The following is a 17,971-nucleotide window of genomic DNA, read 5'->3' as shown; positions in this document are numbered from 1 at the left end:
GTATTTGGACTGATATAAGGTGTACACTATAACTAGTGACATCATACATCAGGCCAACTTCTCACACTAGAGTTCATCAAAACTCCTACAAACATTTCCCCAAAGTCGCACTGACTTTCACCGCATCACCTAGACCTTCTCAAACAGGAAGTATAATCCCTGCAACTAAAACAAGCCCTAGAGCCACCTCAACATCAAGGGTCGTGCGTGTACTCCTTTTACTTTCTAATTCCAAAAAAGACTACTCTCTCAGACCCATATTGGATCTCAGAGACCTCAACCTTTACATACAGTCGGACCACTTCCACATGGTAACACTGCAACAAATACTGCCTCTTTTGCAAAAGTGCGATTTTCTTTCTACTCTAGATTTAAAGGACGCCTACTTTGATATCCCAATCCACCCTGCTCACCGCAAATTTCTCAGGTTTGTGGTAGCAGGACAAGACTACCAATTCAAGGTGCTCCCATTTGGAGTCACGACTGCCCCCATAGACTGCGCATCTCAGAAGACAAAGCATACATGTCTTTCCCTATCTGGACGACTGGCTCATCAAGGCCAGCACCTAGCAGCAATGTCGTAACCACACTTCAGTAACCATTCAGCTGCTTCAACAGCTAGGGGTTCGAGGCATGTGGGCTGCTGAATTCATATCTGTTCATAGATCGCCGCCTAGTGTTGGGTCCGGATGTTTGCACGTTGTTGTCCTGGAAGAGTCTTTGAAGTATCCTTGGATAGGTGACTCCTCCCCTAGACTACAGTGCGCATGGGCATCCTCTCCATCCTCAGATTGTTTTTTTCCGCCATTGGGTTCGGATGTGCTTATCTTGACTCAAGTTAGGAAAAACTTTATTCAGACCAAAAGGCCTTTAGTTCGCGTCGGGAGCGCATGCCCTGCCCGGAGGTCCCTCCAGGGGCCGAAGCATGGGCGGAGGAGGGGGAATGGGACCCTCCATGCCCCGAAGTCCCACCGGTCCTCTGCTGCTCCTGTCCCTGAAGGCGAGTCTTCTCCCTGTCCCTCAGGGTCCTCTTAGAAAAGGTGCTGCAGATGGCACATGCAGCTGGGACATGTGAGGGCGACAAGCAGAGGATACACACATCATGTGGGTCCGTCTTAGCCTTCTTCCTCCCACACTCAGGGCAGTTATCGAACAAAGCCATGCTGAGAGTGGGCCAAAACTGCTCCAGATTGCAGGCAGTAGTAGACAAAGGCTTTAGACATCGAATGAAAACACTATTAATCCAAAAAATCAAATTTTAATCAATTAAACCACCCAAAAGGGTAGAGCTCAAGCTCCAGGGTCCTGCTAGCAGGAGCCGGAAAAAAGAACTGAAAGTAACTTGTGTTGGCTGTGCATCCTGGGATACCGGGGGTCTCTGGAGAGTTTCTTAAAGGCACGGTATCCCTTTAGCAGACACATAATGACAACCTATATGGCTTGTCTGCCCACCCCTTCCTCTCTATTGTTTAAAGGGATTTTGGTGAAGGGAATGTGTGATAATAAAGGAACATGTCAAACGTGAATAAAAATGACATTTCAACTTTATTGTGGCTTTTGTGTTCACTTCAGAGGAAGTGCTGGCTAGTGCAGCCTTGTTGTGATTAGGCTGTATTATTTTGTCTGTCTCTTAAGTGTCTTTGCAGGTTTGCAAATGCGGGACAGCTTAAGAGATATTTTTGATTGCTCCGGGGTGCCCGCACATGGGCGGGGATTATTCATAGGTTATGACTATAACAGAGATACCCCTACTACAGAACTGGAGTTACAGGTAAGAAACTACTCCATCTTTAGGAAGACTAAACAACTTTTCGTTGCCTTTGTCCCACACCACAAAGGTAACGCTATCTCCAAAGCAGGTATAGCCAGATGGATCGTTAAATGTATTCAAATATGCTATCAAAAGGCTAAACGCACATTAACGATTCCCCCACGAGCCCATTCAACACGTAAGTTAGGGGCCTCCATGGCTTTCCTGGGAAACATCCCTTTGCATGATATATGTAGAGCAGCCACCTGGTCCACTACACACACATTTACCAAACACTATTGTGTAGATGTGCAATCAAAACAGCAGGCAGCTGTAGGACAGGCTGTTCTCAAAACTCTTTTTCAGACCGCTGCAGCTGGCACTGGTAGCCGCCGCTAATAGGAGGTACTGCTATATATTCTATGCACAGATATGAATTCAGCAGCCCACATGCCTCGAACTGAATATGCTACTTACCAGTATGCATCTGTTCTTGGCATGTAGGGCTGCTGACATTCATATCGCCCTCCCTCCTCCCCGGCGCCTGTGGCAGCTGCAGCTCTCAGAATTACCGTAAGCATGGTCATCACTTTCTGTATCTACTCCATCACTGCCACAATGGCGAAAAACAATCTGAGGATGCCCATGCGCACTGTAGTCCAGGGGAGGAGTCACCTATCCAAGGATACTTCGAAGACTCTTCCAGGACAACAACGTGCAAACATCCGGACCCAACACTAGGCGGCGATCTATGCACAGATATGAATGTCAGCAGCCCTACATGCCAAGAACAGATGCATACTGGTAAGTAGCATATTCATTCTCAGTCAATGTGTTAAAATCACATCTTCAAGCAAACAAGGTACACGATTACCTAGGAGCCACTGTAGATACGCAGAAGGCTCTAGCGTATCCCAGTGCAGCCAGAATTCGAAACATTCAGGCGCTTGTTCTCAAATTTCAACCCACTCAGTCACTTTAGGCTCAAGTGTTTATGCAACTGCTGGGAATGATGGCATCTTGCATCATGATCGTTTCCCACGCCAGGTTACACATGGGTCCATTTAAAGAGTGTTTAGTCAGTCAGTGGAACTAGTCTCAAGATCGATTAACCGGTCTAGTGTTGTTAAGCGGCCGTACTCCTCACACTCTGCAGTGGTGCAACACACACAACCTATCAAAAAGGCGGCTGTTCATAGACCCGATTCCACAGTGTTAACAGCGGACGCATCACTTACTGGCTGGGGAGCTCATCTTCAACAACACACAGTGCAAGGGCTGTGGAGTCACCAGCAAAAGATGCTCCACATCAATCACTTAGAGCAATCTTTCTTGCTCTCAAAGCCTTTCAAGAATACCTATCTGGCAAAGCTATGTTAGTCCGAACCGACAACATGACAGCTATGTATTACATACAAAAACAGGGGGGGGGGGGGACACACTCTCTGCAACTGTCCCACTTAGCCCAGGACATCTGGAAGTGGGCTATTCACCACAACATTTATCTCCTAGCGGAACACCTCCCAGGAGTCAATCAGATTGCGGACCTCCTCAGCAGGCAGGGGTATCAAATACATGAGTGGGAACTTCACCCTCAAGTTCTCCACCCATACTTCCAAGCTTGGGGAGTCCCTCACATAGACCTGTTTGCAACACCCGAAAATGGAAAAAACACCCGAAAATGGAAAATGCCAAAGCTTTGCCTCCAGGTATCCACACCCGTTGTCCAAAGGCAATGCTCTGTGGATGAACTGTTCAGGGATATTAATATTAGCCTATGCTTTTCCGCCTCTCACTCTCATTCCATCAGTGGTTCGAAAACTCAGGCAAACATCACTCATGCTAATACTAGTAACTCCAACATGCGCACGTCAACCCTGGTTCACAACCCTGTTGGAACTCTCTCTGGTACCAAGTGTCGAGTTACAACAGGTCTCGTGTCGCGAACTATTCAGAAGAAAAAGAAGTTGCAAATATTTGGCCCAACGCTAGATGGCAGGAATATGCAGTACATAATTATCTACAGCACTACACAGTATGATACATTTATAAATAAATATGTATGCATCCAAATAGTGCCCTTTCGGCTTAGATTGCTGCATAAAATATGCAAAAAAAAGTAGAGAAGCCTGGGTAGTTTTCAATGTTTCGGCTGAGAGCAGCATCTTCATATGGAGCACTCTGCACCACCTCAAACGCTCTATCTAAATCTGCTCATCTCAAAATTTCTGTTTTCTAAGTAAATAATTAAGCATAGGATGAACCCAGTGCAATACATTCCAAGCTAGAAAAGTGACAACGCCTTTTGTCGTTTTTTGGCATCCTCTTTAAGCAGAGGATCAGCAAACGCTATATATACACCAAGCCAGAAAATAACAAAGGCATAACATTCCAGGCACAGTATTGCAAGTTTAGATTGATAAACATCCAAGCCAACCTAAATTAAGTAAAAGAGGCTCCTGATTCATATGTTTTGCTCTACTTTGTTTGTCAGAGAAGCATAACTTTGTCTAGATACAAGAGAGCACCCGGTACAAGTCCAAATAATGCTCTTTCAGGCTTAGAGTGCTGCATAAATTATGCATAAAAAGTATGAAACCCTGGGCAGTTTTCAACTTTTAGGTGAAGCACATGTTGAGTGCGAGTAGTATTGTAGAGTGTTCATATAAAGGAATCAGATGCTGTAATGCTGATGTTTGTTCTCCTGGCTGCCATGCCCTCCTCACACTTGACACAGGTTATATTATGCAGTATGGAAGACTGCAATCAATTATTAATCCCAGCAGAGCTGGTGGTGCCCACTTTGCAGCCAGTCCTAACTCTGGCCACATTATTCTGCATGCATGCGTATACATTGGTTTGTTCCCTGTGCTCTCAGAGTTGATTAGCATTACACTGACCACTTTAGTCCTTCAGTCAGATACTCTGCAACATAAATATTCCAAAACTGTTTGCAGACGATGCTTTTCACACAGTTCTACATGTACCAGCTGAAAGTTTTAGTAACTATTTTTGATGGACGCAGCTGACGATAAATGCTTCTAAAACCAAGGTTATGGTTGTGAAACCACGCTCCCCCTGAAAAAATATTTCAGTGTTAATAATCAGTTGTTAGAACATGTGGACAGGATTGATTACTTAGGCATATGATTTGATATCTTATAATCATTGTTCAAAGAAAGTGAAAGCAGCCTCGACCTTGAGACGTGCTATTGCTGCCAAATTAAGGTGCAAACAGAAGATTGGAGGTCAGACTACAGTAATGCATGTAAACAGACCAGAAGCAGTAGGAGCAGTCGCTTATGCTGCAGAACTATGGGGTCATATTTATGGTATGATGTTACAAAAGATTGAGAACAATTTTTTGAAATCACTCCTGTGTTTGACCCTGGGTTTCCCTTACTGGCACTCCATTTCGAATTGGGTGTAAATCCTATTGCCAATATTATTCCCCTCTCGTTATTATATACTGGGCCTTGTATGCATAGGAATCAGCAAGCTGGAATATATCTGCAGCCCTTAAATGAGATGGTCTCTTATAACAAGGCAGACCAAAGTGCCAAGGTCCTCCATGTTAAAAATCCTTTGACGCGACATAACCATGACCAGCTTTGGGAAAATCCATGTCTTGTTAATTCAAACTCGCCCTGGAAAATCAAAGAGGAATGTTGGCACAATGACATTTTGTTGCTCCTTGACTTCTTTGGGTAGAAATCTTCAAGTGGGGCATTAATTCAACTATAGATGTAAAGGGCTGGGTGAGAGAAGGATGTCCTTGAGAGGCCCATTCATTCAGCTCTTGACCTTTGACACATGAAATCATCTTTCAAGGTTGGCCTCCATGATCATTCCATCATTGACATTTCTCTGCAGGACACATTTAGCCACCAGAGACAACAATTTAACATCCTCTTGGTGGTATATAGAACACCTATGTTATTGCACCTCATTTTTCATTTTTGTAATGCATAATACTCTTAAGAGGTAAAACATGGCTTGTTGGCACAATGCAAAAGAACAAAATAAGTTGCTAAAGACATTCACTTGCCTCCGCTTCAAATACTGGGGAGGAAATCCAGATGTGTGCTTGTATACTGTAGTGGTGTGGGCCTGTGAGCTTAACGAGATGGAGTTGCTTAGAAATGTGGCCCAGATGTTCACAGCACAAGGATGGGAACCTTGTACCAGTGCTGAGTGGGAGTACAGAAAGACACCTAAATGAATGAACTGTGGAAGAAATTTAGCTTAGATGAGTCTGCCATATAGGAATTGAAGTATTTAATAATATTTTCTTTTTTCCTTACAGGCAGCTTTTCCTCACGACTCTCTGAAATGCCCTCGGAGCGGGGATCAGGCCATAGTGTATCCACAGTGCTCCTCATCATCAGCTTGGTGTAAGTGCCTTCTCTCTCTTGTTTTCTGGAGGCTTGCTCGGTTTTATAAATACTATTACAGCTGGAGAATAAATGAGTTTGCAGCATGTGTAGCTGTAGACCAGATGTTATGCACACTACTGCCATTTTCCACACTCTGCAAAAGACTATTATTGACGGCTGTTTCCTTGTCTAAGTGGTCCTTGGAAAGCCTTCTCAAAGCTAATGTCTGTTGATGGCAAAGTCCATAGGTTGTGTTTCTGAATGGAGGGAGGGGACTTCTTCCTAGCTCAGACAATACTCTGCAGGTAAAATGTGATGAGAGGATCTGGTTAAGGCCTTAGCACAGGAAGTTATGTCACATATGGTCAAAGAAATAGCAAACTGTTGGTTGGGCGTTGCAGTCTTTCTGAGAGAGGTATTAAGGACGCTTGCATGGTCAAGTTGAATTCGCAGGGGTGCCTTTTGAAGCATCCTCTTCATTTAGAAGATCCTCTTGGACACCTTTTGAGCTTTCCACATTGGCTGTTGGAGTTGGATGTATCATTCATCTGGTTTTCTATCTTGATACTCTTGTGTCAGGCAGAAGAACTGATGCTATGGGTTTATGCACAGGACGGCTGGGGAGATCCTTTCCTGTATGCTGCACAGGACAGCTGGCGGGATCACACCCTGCATGCCAGTGTCCGATGAGGAGTCAAGTGGTGCAGACTGAATAACCCCAAAGCCGATCTGTAATTCCAAACTGAGTTACACTTTATCCAGAGCAGCAATACATCAAGAAGAGCCTGTTAGATCATGGTTGAGAGTATACTTGCAATTTAGTGATTATTGAGGTGGTGAATGATATGTCCTTTTTTGTTTATTTTTATGTGCTGATCCAACTGATCGGTAAGAAGAAAAAAACCCACATGAAAGTGTTGTTTTTTTTGTTATTGTTTTAAAGCAGGACTCTGTATTTTTGTTCTTGGGAAGTGGGTTGGGGAGCAATACAGGGGAAAGTGGGGAAAACAACACAAGCGGATTGAGGTGAATGCAGAACAGGAGGGTCTGAAGCAACACTGAGGTCTGGAAACAACATGGTGGACGCAGGTGGACATAGCAACTTGGAGGGTTCGGGAGAGCAAACAGGTGTGAGAAGACCAACTTGGAGCATCAAGGGTGGGAGAGAAGTGCAAACTATGGAGAGAGCATTTGGAGCTGGGAGGGGGCAGAAGCATGACAAAGCACGAGGGGGGGCACACAAAGTCAAGCTCAGCACAGAAGGTGGTGGGGCCGAAGCACATCGACAAGAGAGAGCAGCGAGGAGAAGGGAAGAGAAGCACACTAGGGATACAGCTGGAAAACACATGCACTCTCATAGAGATGAAAAAAGTAGCCCCCGAAAAAGTGAGCAGTGTAAGGACACAGCAATTTGTCCATGCTCCAAGAGAGGGCCGTTCTGCCATACTGGTGGGCACTGGAAAGTGAAGATTGTTTTCCAGTCAGCTAAACCTCTTAGCTACCAGTCTTCAGTGTGTATGAAACTTGACATCTGCTGCTGACGGCTGCCTTCAAGGGGTGGCTTCACTCCTAGGGGTTGTCTTCCCACTATTTCATTATTTATTCATTTGTTAATTTATCTTGCTGATGGGGTCAGTAAGGCACAGCAGTAGCTGTAACATTTGTATAAGGATTTTGTTAGGCAGCTTTTTTGTTTTATAGAATGATAGTTAAATAAACCAATATAGCGTTTCAAAATTCACCACTAAAGCAAAGTCAAACACTGCTAAAGCAGATCTGTCTTAAAATGAGGACCGAGCATTGAAATAAAATTGGTATTTTAAGTATATTTGTCCTATGAATAAGGGCAAGAATTGAATTGCGAGACCAAAGGGAGCATTAAAACCTGTAGAAAAGAATAGGTAAAAGACAGAATGTTGAAATAGTTGTGTAATCAGTCCTAGCTCACACGTGGCTGTACACCCACCAACGGATGCACAAATGGAAGAAAGTCACTATAACGCCAGCTATGGAAGGGAGAGTTAGGCCGGAATTTGTAATTGTGGATATAGGACACGTGGGATGCTTGAGGATCATAAGGGGGTGTTGACAGGAAAAAATAATCAATCAAAAAGATTGAAAGGGGTTGTGCAGCTGTTATGTAAATCATCAATCAGATCTCTCACATTCTCATTAGTTCTACCGGGCCCATGTCCACAGAAATTAAGATGGGGTTGACCGGTTCCAGAGCAGAGCTACCAATATTATATAAGGTCTGTAATAGAAAGAGATACATTACATTAAATATGTATAGTCTGAAGAAAAACATAATGTTGTATACACGATTGAGCAATTTAAATGCCTCTAGGGTATGAATAAAGTCTGGGGACGGGCATGATGACTGAACAGCTTAGGTGCAATTTAAGGAAGATGGATAAAGACGTATCAAAGGAACGGAAAGGACTAAAATATGCAAAGTATGAGGGAGGAAGGCAAAACATAAAGCTGCTTTCCAGCAGGGGTTGTGCTACTCAAATCAATTACTTTATTGAAAAAATCCTTTGACCTACACAGTGTATAAGGTCGGTTATTGGACAGGCTGGTGGAGCAAGTGGTGTTTGACACATGTCTACTGAATGTTTTAAAGGCTTCAAAAGTCAAACTGGTGTTTCCAGGTCTGTAAGGAAGTGAAATGCACAGCCCTTTCCCTGGTTTGCCAGTTTGCTGTAGTTTTATCTCTGCCATTCTTGAGAATCCTTACTTGGAAAAGTCGAGTTCTTGCACTGTGCACTTCCTTCTTTCAGTACCTAGAGTGATGTTGTACCTGCCACTTCCATGTCTGGCTTTGCCATTCTCAGTTACTTGCCAGGTCCTGGATTCTTTGAACAAATATTCGGTATTTAAACTAGGTTCACGGGTAGACCCATGTACTATTAATGGTTCCTCAAGGCCCGAAGCTCAGCCTTGTACACTCTCTTCTATATCATCCCGTTTCTTACTCTCTGGCATCTCCAGTTGAATGACTGACTTATGTGTTTTGCTTCTCTCTGCTGCGACATTGACTCAGGATTTGTGTGAGGTATTGTATGATTGATTCTTTATTCTAAAGCCTGCTCGGGTCTTTCCTTCATTTGCCATGCTCCGTCAATCCTGTGCTATGAGCCATTATTTCATCCTGCAACCTTGACTGTAGGCACAAGTCCTTGCTCAGTTTTATGCTTCACCGGCTGTTGCACCTCAAACCTGCTTCTTGCTCCGTCCTGAAACCTTATCTGCATTTGCCATTATCTTCCTCTAGCTCTGTCCATCTGAGCCCTCATGAGGCATAGTGCGGCCTACATATTTTTTCTCCCTCCAACCCACTCTTTATTTGGATTCATTCTCGTGGCATTTTGCATTCAAGGGAATTTCATTACTATTACCACTCATTCTGCCTTACACTCTCTAAGTTTCCAGTTCACTACCACTACCCATAAATCCCTATCCCATGATCTCCTGTCTCATGCCCTTTGCGTTTTACAGCTAGTCTATGTTTTTCCTTTCCTCGCATTGCCTATAATCCCTCTGCATGTTTCACAGTAATTCACTAGCCAGCTAGTGTATGCATCCTGCACCCTCCACTTCTTCCCAGCCTTCCCTCTCCATAAAATCCTGCCTGTGTCAGCAGTCAACGCTTTATGCACTGTCTCCTTTCATATCTTTCCTTCTCCCTATCTCCCTGCGTCCTAGGCAATGCATGGTTTCATCCAGACTATTTTACTACCTTGTATAGTGTAAGACTGCCAGTTGACAGGACCATGACATTGCTGCTGGTGTAAGGGTTATAATTCAAAGCATGCTCTCAGTTCTCCATTATATAATAGGTTTATAGTTTTGGGAGCACTCTACTGAAGCTTAGTGTGTTATCCATATTTAAAGTTTTGCTTCAGCGTCACAGCGCTCTTCCTTCTGTCTAATGGGATGGACTCGCTAGTACTCATAGCAGGTACGTCCACGTAAGCTCCACTGTAGGAACTGAAATGGAACGTATGTACTTAGTCACTGGTTAGTCAGCAAATATTGGATGAATTTGATCTTCCTGACAAATTTTATGTATAGGATGTACTTAGTGCCCATTTGAAAAGGAAAGAGGTTTTCAGGTCAAGACTGTCCATGCTCCTCCCACAACTCACCCAAGCTGTTTCAATTGAGGTGACCCCTCTTGCTTTACCACATGGAATCCTTTTTTTTTTTTTTAGCCAGCAGTTCATCTTGCCCTATTATTTCCCCATGCATTACTGCACCCCCACTTTCACTGCAGTTCCCCTTATTTTGATGATTGTTGCGCCTGCTGATTGCAGATATCATAACTGAAGCTTGTGGGTTCTGTCTCATGATTTTCTGTATCGGTCCCCCACACATGCGCATTCTAGGTGTGACTAACGTCTAGCCATGACTCTGAAGAACTATTCAACTCAGAGGTCACATCTCCACACTCTTCAGTGGTTCCAGGACTGGTTGTGAAAATACAAAAGCTGAGTCAATCTTTTTATGTTCTTAGGAAACCCCGCCTTATGACAGATCTTTCTGACTCGGAAAGAGCACTTTTCGTCATAGAGCACTTTTGACTCTGGGGCGACCGTGGGAGGGCAGTGCTAGCCTAACCACGTGGTTGTGCATCATACCCACAGCTTAAGAGTGCGCCAAAACGGCCTACATCATGTACTTGTCCAAGAAGCTTTACAAGCCTCCTCTGGATACTGTTCTTGGTTGTATGTGACATCACTCATCATCCAAAGCCAAGTAAAATCCAAAGTCCCATTTAGGCACCCTTTGTATAACCATTGAGTTCTGGTGGGGAGAGCGGATGAATTCCGCATGGAGGACAGCAGCGGCACTCGTGAACCTACTTGGAGCCTAGCTGTGCCGCGTGTCCAATCTGTTTTCAACCTAGCCTGCCAGTTCAGAGCCTGCGTTCAGGTCTCAGGAACTACTGATGCTTTGGCCCCACCTCCCTCAGAGGCAGTGGAAACATGACCTTTGACACAGGGACGCTGGCATTTCTGGATCTTCAGCCTACCTCAAAGGTTAGACAGATGGTTTCTGCAGAGCAGCCTAACACCATGGACACCAGTGTATCCGACATCTGCTCTTGAGCAGATGCTCCCTTGGTCCTCCCATGTTGTTTAATATATTTGTCTAGACCTTTAAAGCTTTTGTTTACAATTACTTCTCTTATTTGAGCTTTTGCTGCTAAATGTATCTGTAGCCTGAAAGAAGAGGCGTTAGGATGCAGTACAGATTATGTATGGTAGTAACACGTGTCCCCTCATCCTGTAGACCCCCTCTTCTAGGTGGCCTACTGAGCATCAGCACTCCTTTCTGACAGAGCCTGATATTGGATTGAAATAGAGCCAAACTCCAATTAAGCTGCTATATGCTCCAAAGTGGCTTCCCTTTATCGTGATGGACAGCGGATAACCAGTATAGGAGTCAAGCGGTGATTCCCACTCTAGAGATACTTGTAAAACTGCATCAAGGAGACCAAGAAAAACTTCAACCCTATGTACACAACTCCCGCGCATCTGCAGGCAAGAAAGAGTCTGCTTTGGATGTTAGTGTGTGTTGACTCAAGGGAACTGTACTAACACACCAGTCCAAAGTAAACCAGAAGGTACACACTCAACATGCATGGTTGGTTGTGTTTTTCCGTTCATGCGCCATTTCTCAGGTGGGGTACTATCTCGGGGAATGGTGGGCAGAGTTGTAGAGACTCCTCCATTATGGAATTTGATCAGTGGTTTGAAGACTGTTTCTGTGATAAGCACATCATGGGTTTCAAGTCCCTTTCGGGTAGGGAAACAGCTAATGTTTTCTGGGGTAGAGAGTTATTAGGAAGTGTTTGTTTGTAATAAAGATGGTTGACAAATGTAGAGAAGTAGTGCGGGTTGATTGCAGACGGCCTTGCATTGTCATATACGACACATGCAGCATTTCATTGCATGAGTGAGAGAGTGCGAATTTAAGACTGGTACACATTAAAAGAGACTTGAGCTCATAGAGTGAAAGATGGACAGAATTGTGACCTGTGAAAGTGATGTGACAACTTGTGAGGGAAATTGAGGCTTGGTTGCAGCAGAAGTTTGAGCTTGATGGGGAGAGATACAGTTTCAGCTCCTATTGTGAATGAGTATGTAAGTCTGAGGGATTGATGTTTAAAATGATGCTGCCTTAAGGAGAATAGATGCCTGGTGTTGGGGCTAGAAGTGAGTTGTTCTAAAACTGGTGCATAGAGAGCATGTGTGAGGGGCCAAGGAAAGAGCTTAGGTGATTGATGTAGTTCAGAGGAATCTACATAGATTAGTGGAATGTCCCACGAAAGAGAGAGTGAACTTGAGTAACAAATAGCCAGTGAAAAAACTCTTGGGAGAGCGAATGTATGCATTGTTGAAATTAGAAATGCCGCACTAAGTAACTCAATCGTCTTTGATATAGTAGAAGCACAAAGGACTATTCAAGATGAATTTTGCTGGAGGTGCTTTGGTGTGTGATCTGGCAGGAATGTGGCAGTCAACAAGACGAGTGCTTTGTTGGCCCCTCTTCTCCTGCTTTAGCCTTCCATTGCACACCGAGCATGACACTCGAGGACCTGTTTTCTCTTCTTCCTTTGCAGCCTGGTGGTTCTGGTTGTGCTGAACATGATGCTGCTGTACCGGCTCTGGTCACTGGAACACACTGCACGGACCTTCGAGTCCTGGCAGTCCTACGCACTCTCCAAAGGGTAAGAAGGCGAAATACCCAGCAGTGCTTCCTGCTTCCATAAATGTATAGCTCAGCAAGGGTGCATGCGTTATTGAACAGAAAGGCATGCGACTCAGAGAAAGAATATTGAAGGCTAGTGGTAATGACTACATCAAAGGGGAGAGGAGTTGGCCTAACGGCCGGGGCAGTCTACCTCTAATCTGGGGAACCGGGTTCGAGTCTCGTCAATGACGCTGAACGTCCTGTGATTCTGGGCAAATCACTTAATATCTCCGTGCCTAACAAAAATGAATGTGTCCTCATGTAACGCATCTGGTGCTATGTAAAGCGCTCCGATACCCGATACCTGGTCAAGTTCGCGCTATATAAAACTTCGTAAAAAAAGGAAATGCCTGAGTAACAACTGATGGCAACTTCTTTACTATCCATATTGCTGTGGTTCCCAACTTAAGCCCTCTTTCATGATCCACACCTTAAGCTCTCTTGCAGACCTTTCCTGCATGAAGAATTTGGAACTCCATTATTGCTATACTTTCAAGCCCTGTACCACCTAGTGAGAAGTTGAAAATCCTGAACTGCACAGTGTAGAGATTAGGTTTATTATTCTAATTAATGCTTGAGTTTCTGCAGGACATTGTGTGGCAAACCGAGGTAACTGCATATTTGCAGCATGTTGTTGTAGTTCACATGCTGTGCACGCTCCTGTCATCTAGGTTTGGATTTGGAATATTACACAAATATTTCTTTCGGCTTCAAGCATGTTGGGAATAACTTGTGATTACATCCGCAAAACCCACAATGTAGCAAGATAAAGGCACTATTAGATTTATTTTCTGATATCCGTTTCAGAGTTCAGAAGGTGATGATCAAAACGGCATGTCTCTGTGATTTATATATTTAACAATTTTATCATTTCATTAAAGTACAGGGTCACTTTATGTTCCAGAACACTTATGCAATTAATAAATAATAGTGCAAGCTTTACAGTCAACAGTAAACCATAGCACATCTCAAAGGTACAAGTACAGAAACGAAGAGCTGATAGAATATACATAAAACAGATACACTGAATAAATCTTAAAGCGTGACTAGATATTCACAAATGGTAATTTCAGAAGAACGTGTAGGTGAATAGGGTGTATAACTGTAAAGTTTGGACTGAAGAGCTGCATATCCCCTGCTATAGGTCCTTGTTCCAGCCTGCTGCCACTCGCCACGCTGCCTACCTGCTCCCTGTGGGGTCGCCCACACCTGCACACTGCAGCGTCTCCCTGCCGCCGCCGTAGCTTCCACCAACACGGCCGCTATGTGCAGGGAGACTACCGCTCCCAGCAACCTTTGCGGGTGGAACCCGCCCACGGAAACTGAGCGCGCTGAAGGCGCATAAAGCCGGTGAGAGCCCCCGCGACGCGGGATCGCGCGCGGGTCGGCGCCGGGCTAAGCCCGGGCAAAGGGCGGGCCGTTGTGAGGCCGTTAGGAGGTCGTAGGTGGTCGGGTTGGGCCACCCCCCTTGAACGTGTAGTGGACACGCTCCTGCAAGTATTCTCCTTGAACTGATTCAGTCATACATGAGCTTTTCCTGTTTGTGCTAGAGTCGTATGTTTTTAGGTTATACAGTTAGGTGTATTACTATTGGTTATTGCTCTGCCTCCAAACAATTCCTAACTGTTGGTTTAATTTAATGTTATAGAGTGCTAGTATTACCCCGTATCTAGGGATTATTTGGGATATCAACTACACTGTAATTGTTCATGACCTAACCAGCGCCTAAGATGGCAAAGGCTAAAGTAACGATGGACAATTACTTGGTCAAAAGGGTCAGTATGATAAACAGTGAAAGACGGAAGTCCCTTGGGAAGGTGACCCTGGAAGATAATCCAGAGCTATGTATAAATGACGATGCCCACGGTTCACTTATAGGGAACTCTTTAATCGAAGCAACCTTAGTGGGGAACGTATCAGATTGCATTGTGGACAATGAGGTTAATATTGTAAGCCAAGATATATCGGAGCCCCAGAGCGAGCCTGAAGTCCCTCCTTCTCCTCCGAAAAGAGCAGTTGGAAAATGTAGAAAGTCTCAATTTAAGAAGGGTAGTGCACATCATAAATCAGTGCCAGACCAACCTCGGAGGCCCGTTGTGGCTCATGTTAAAACACAGACCCGTAATGAAGTAGATAATTGTACTCTTGCTGAGACTATAGCTAAAATTTTGGAGGATAAATTGGTGCTTTTGATTAAACCCTTTGTAGACAAAATTGAAACCCTGTCACTAGAGGTATCAAGGCTGGGTGGCCTTGTTGAGGGTTTGAAACACCATATTACACCGCCTATTATACTGCCTAAGGTACCATTGAAACCTGTTCATGCTGCCCCAGATCCTCCGCTAGAGGTGGGAAATTTCACTCCAACTGGCTGCACGACAACATTACAACCAGCTGATGGCGGTATTCGAACTAACACAGATCCACTCAGTAACCAGGGTCCTATAGCCATAGCACAAAAGCCTATATGTGCCAATCTCCCACCAGATTGCGAACCATATGTGGTTATTTTATCTAATGTTCCCCCACTTGTTCCAGGCCCCCTTAAAGCCTCGGTTGAATCTCATGATTCACTCAAGAGGAAATCAGTTGCTTGGTTAAACAAAAACTGTGGGTTCCCCACGGACCTCTCAAACCAAATATTGTCTACTAGAAGAGTTGCCTGGTTAGGTAATACGAGGAAAACATGTAAGGGGGATTGTGTTATAATAAACTTCAGACATCCCCAGCATGTGGCAACTACACTTTTAAGGGCAGCTTCTCTTGCCATAGGAGGAGATGCTGTTCGTGTTCACCCTTTGGGTTATTTTTACAGACATCCAGACAGATTACTCCAAAGAACAATTAAGGATAGTCCTACTCGTATTGATAATAAATCACTACAATTTGAAATCCCTATGGCAAATAGATATGCAGCGCTGAGGGACTTAGATGAAAACGAATGACTCCCAGAGGCTGATATAAATAAGAGTTTAGTCACATTCTTGGCCACCCACCCTCTAGAGATTTATAGTGGTTGTGGAATCCCTGGTTCCAAAAATATGGTGGCACTGGGGGTCCCCTCTAACCCTCTGGATGAACAGCCAGAGGTAGATTGGCACTTTGGATTTAAGCAGGGAGTGCAAGTAGAAGCTGGGTCTGATACCGTCCCTAAGATAACTATAGCACAGGTAGAGATATTAGGCAATGAAACTGCCATTGAGGAAGATACAATGGTACCAGAAATCTTGCCAGGGTACAATAATTCCAGTGATGTGACCGGATTAAGGGGAATTTCCCCAAAGTTAACTGAGGATCTTAATGTTAGCCTATTGTCTTGGAACATTGCTGGACTCTCTAGGAACCTGATGGACATGGCAGTATGTTCCTTTTTTGGAAAACATGATATAATTGCCCTTCAGGAAACCTGGATGGTAGAACCACCCCATAGAGTAGGATTTAAAACCTTTTGCACCAAAGCGATACCATCGAATAGGGGAAGGGCATCCGGGGGGCTTGTTATCTGGGTTAAAGTTTCCCTAGAAATAGAGGTTAGCCAGTTGCCTAGTACCTGCCCGGACTTGTTAGGACTAAAAATTGTGACCAGTAATAAAAGTGTTATTTACTTATTTAACATTTACAATAGACCATATCCATCAAACAGAGAATCTAATTTGATAGATGCCTTGGACTCCACCCTAGATGGACTGGGAGTTAATGCTCGTGTTTTAATATGTGGAGATTTTAACTGTAAATACGAACCTATCCAGGTTCTTGATAGCCTATTTGTCGAACAAGATACTGCTAGTGGTATCATGCCCCTGGAGACTTTAAGTTATGCAAAAAGTACTATAGCCTCTATACAGATCCTACAGATGACTGTATCACACGACCTAAGATCATGTAATGGTCGGTTTCCCTCAGACATTCCTTCAGCTCCCACTTATTTTAAGGGAAGCATTAGATCACATATCGACTTCGTAATGGCCTCTCGAAACTTATGGAGATCATTAATTGACTTTAAGGTTGATTCCAGAATAGAGAGTGATCACTATCCCCTCCAACTATGGTTAGACCCTGCCCTATTTCTTTTGAGATCACCCGCAGAAGACCCATTGAATCTCCAAATAGGAGATATACAGATTTCTAATAACAGACGTGCCATAAAATGGTCTTATATTGCGGGCAAAGAAGACGCACTGACCAATATCTATAATAAATTCAGTGAAATTATAGGGACTCCCCAAATACCACCCTCAGGCACCCAGGGAGTTCTTGACTTACACTTGAAGTTGGTCGACGCACTATCTCCCCTTCTGAGTAAGGCCTATAAAAAAGAAGGGAATAAAACTATGGACCAGGTCGAATCAGGAAATCAATGGTATAACCAAGATTGTAGGGTTGCTAAATCACAACTGATTCACGTAGTAAAACATGGGAGCCAATGTGATATAAAAAATGCAAGGTTAATATATAAAAATACCCTGAGTGAAGCTAAAAAAGTATGGGATGCTAATCTTTGGGATGACCTACTGAGTGCAGCTAAATTACATGACCAAAGTACCTTTTGGAATTTAATTGCTAAGGGAAATAAAAAGGGTAGATCACCCAAGGATATCTTTCTGGACGAACTGACCTGGTGTGATCATTTTTCTAAACTTTACACGATTAGTAAGGATGATTTGTCACTAGCTAATGTAGATGTTGATCCAGTTAGTAGTACTGTACCATTACATTTTACCTTAGAAGAAACAGTTCAGGCACTATTAGCTGTAAAAGTAGGTAAGGCCCCCGGCCCTGACAAAATTCCTGGTGATTTGTTGAAACACGATGTCAATGTGTGGGGGCCGTACATTAACTTTTTAAGTAACTCAATTTTGGCCGGTACACCTATTCCAGAATCATGGAAAGGGGCAGAAATCATTACAATTTTTAAAAAAGGTGATCGCCATGATCCTAGCAATTACCGCCCCATCAGTTTAATTGATGTTTTACAAAAGATTTTTGCCAGACAGATTTTAAATAGGATTTTAATATGGATTGAGGAGACAAAATTACTGTCAAGATACCAAGCTGGCTTTAGATCTAAAGTAAGCACAGTTGA

The 17,971-nt window shown here is 43.9% G+C and overlaps 1 protein-coding gene across 3 annotated transcripts in view; it reads left to right on the top strand.

Annotated features, from left to right (window-relative positions):
* GRAMD1A (GRAM domain containing 1A) overlaps positions 1-17,971 on the top strand; it is a 676,680-nt gene that overhangs the window by 631,659 nt on the left and 27,050 nt on the right. For all 3 annotated transcript variants that reach the window (XM_085616040.1, XM_085616042.1, XM_085616041.1), the window contains exons 16-17: positions 6,057-6,144; positions 12,758-12,865. In XM_085616040.1, coding sequence (XP_085472166.1) covers positions 6,057-6,144; positions 12,758-12,865 — 196 coding nt within the window. The remainder of the gene's footprint in view (positions 1-6,056; positions 6,145-12,757; positions 12,866-17,971) is intronic.

The sequence above is a fragment of the Triturus cristatus genome, chromosome 7, assembly GCF_964204655.1.
Source record: "Triturus cristatus chromosome 7, aTriCri1.1, whole genome shotgun sequence".
Lineage (NCBI taxonomy): Eukaryota > Metazoa > Chordata > Amphibia > Caudata > Salamandridae > Triturus > Triturus cristatus.
Note: the sequence above shows the minus strand (reverse complement) of the source record. Positions and strands in the feature narration are given on the sequence as shown.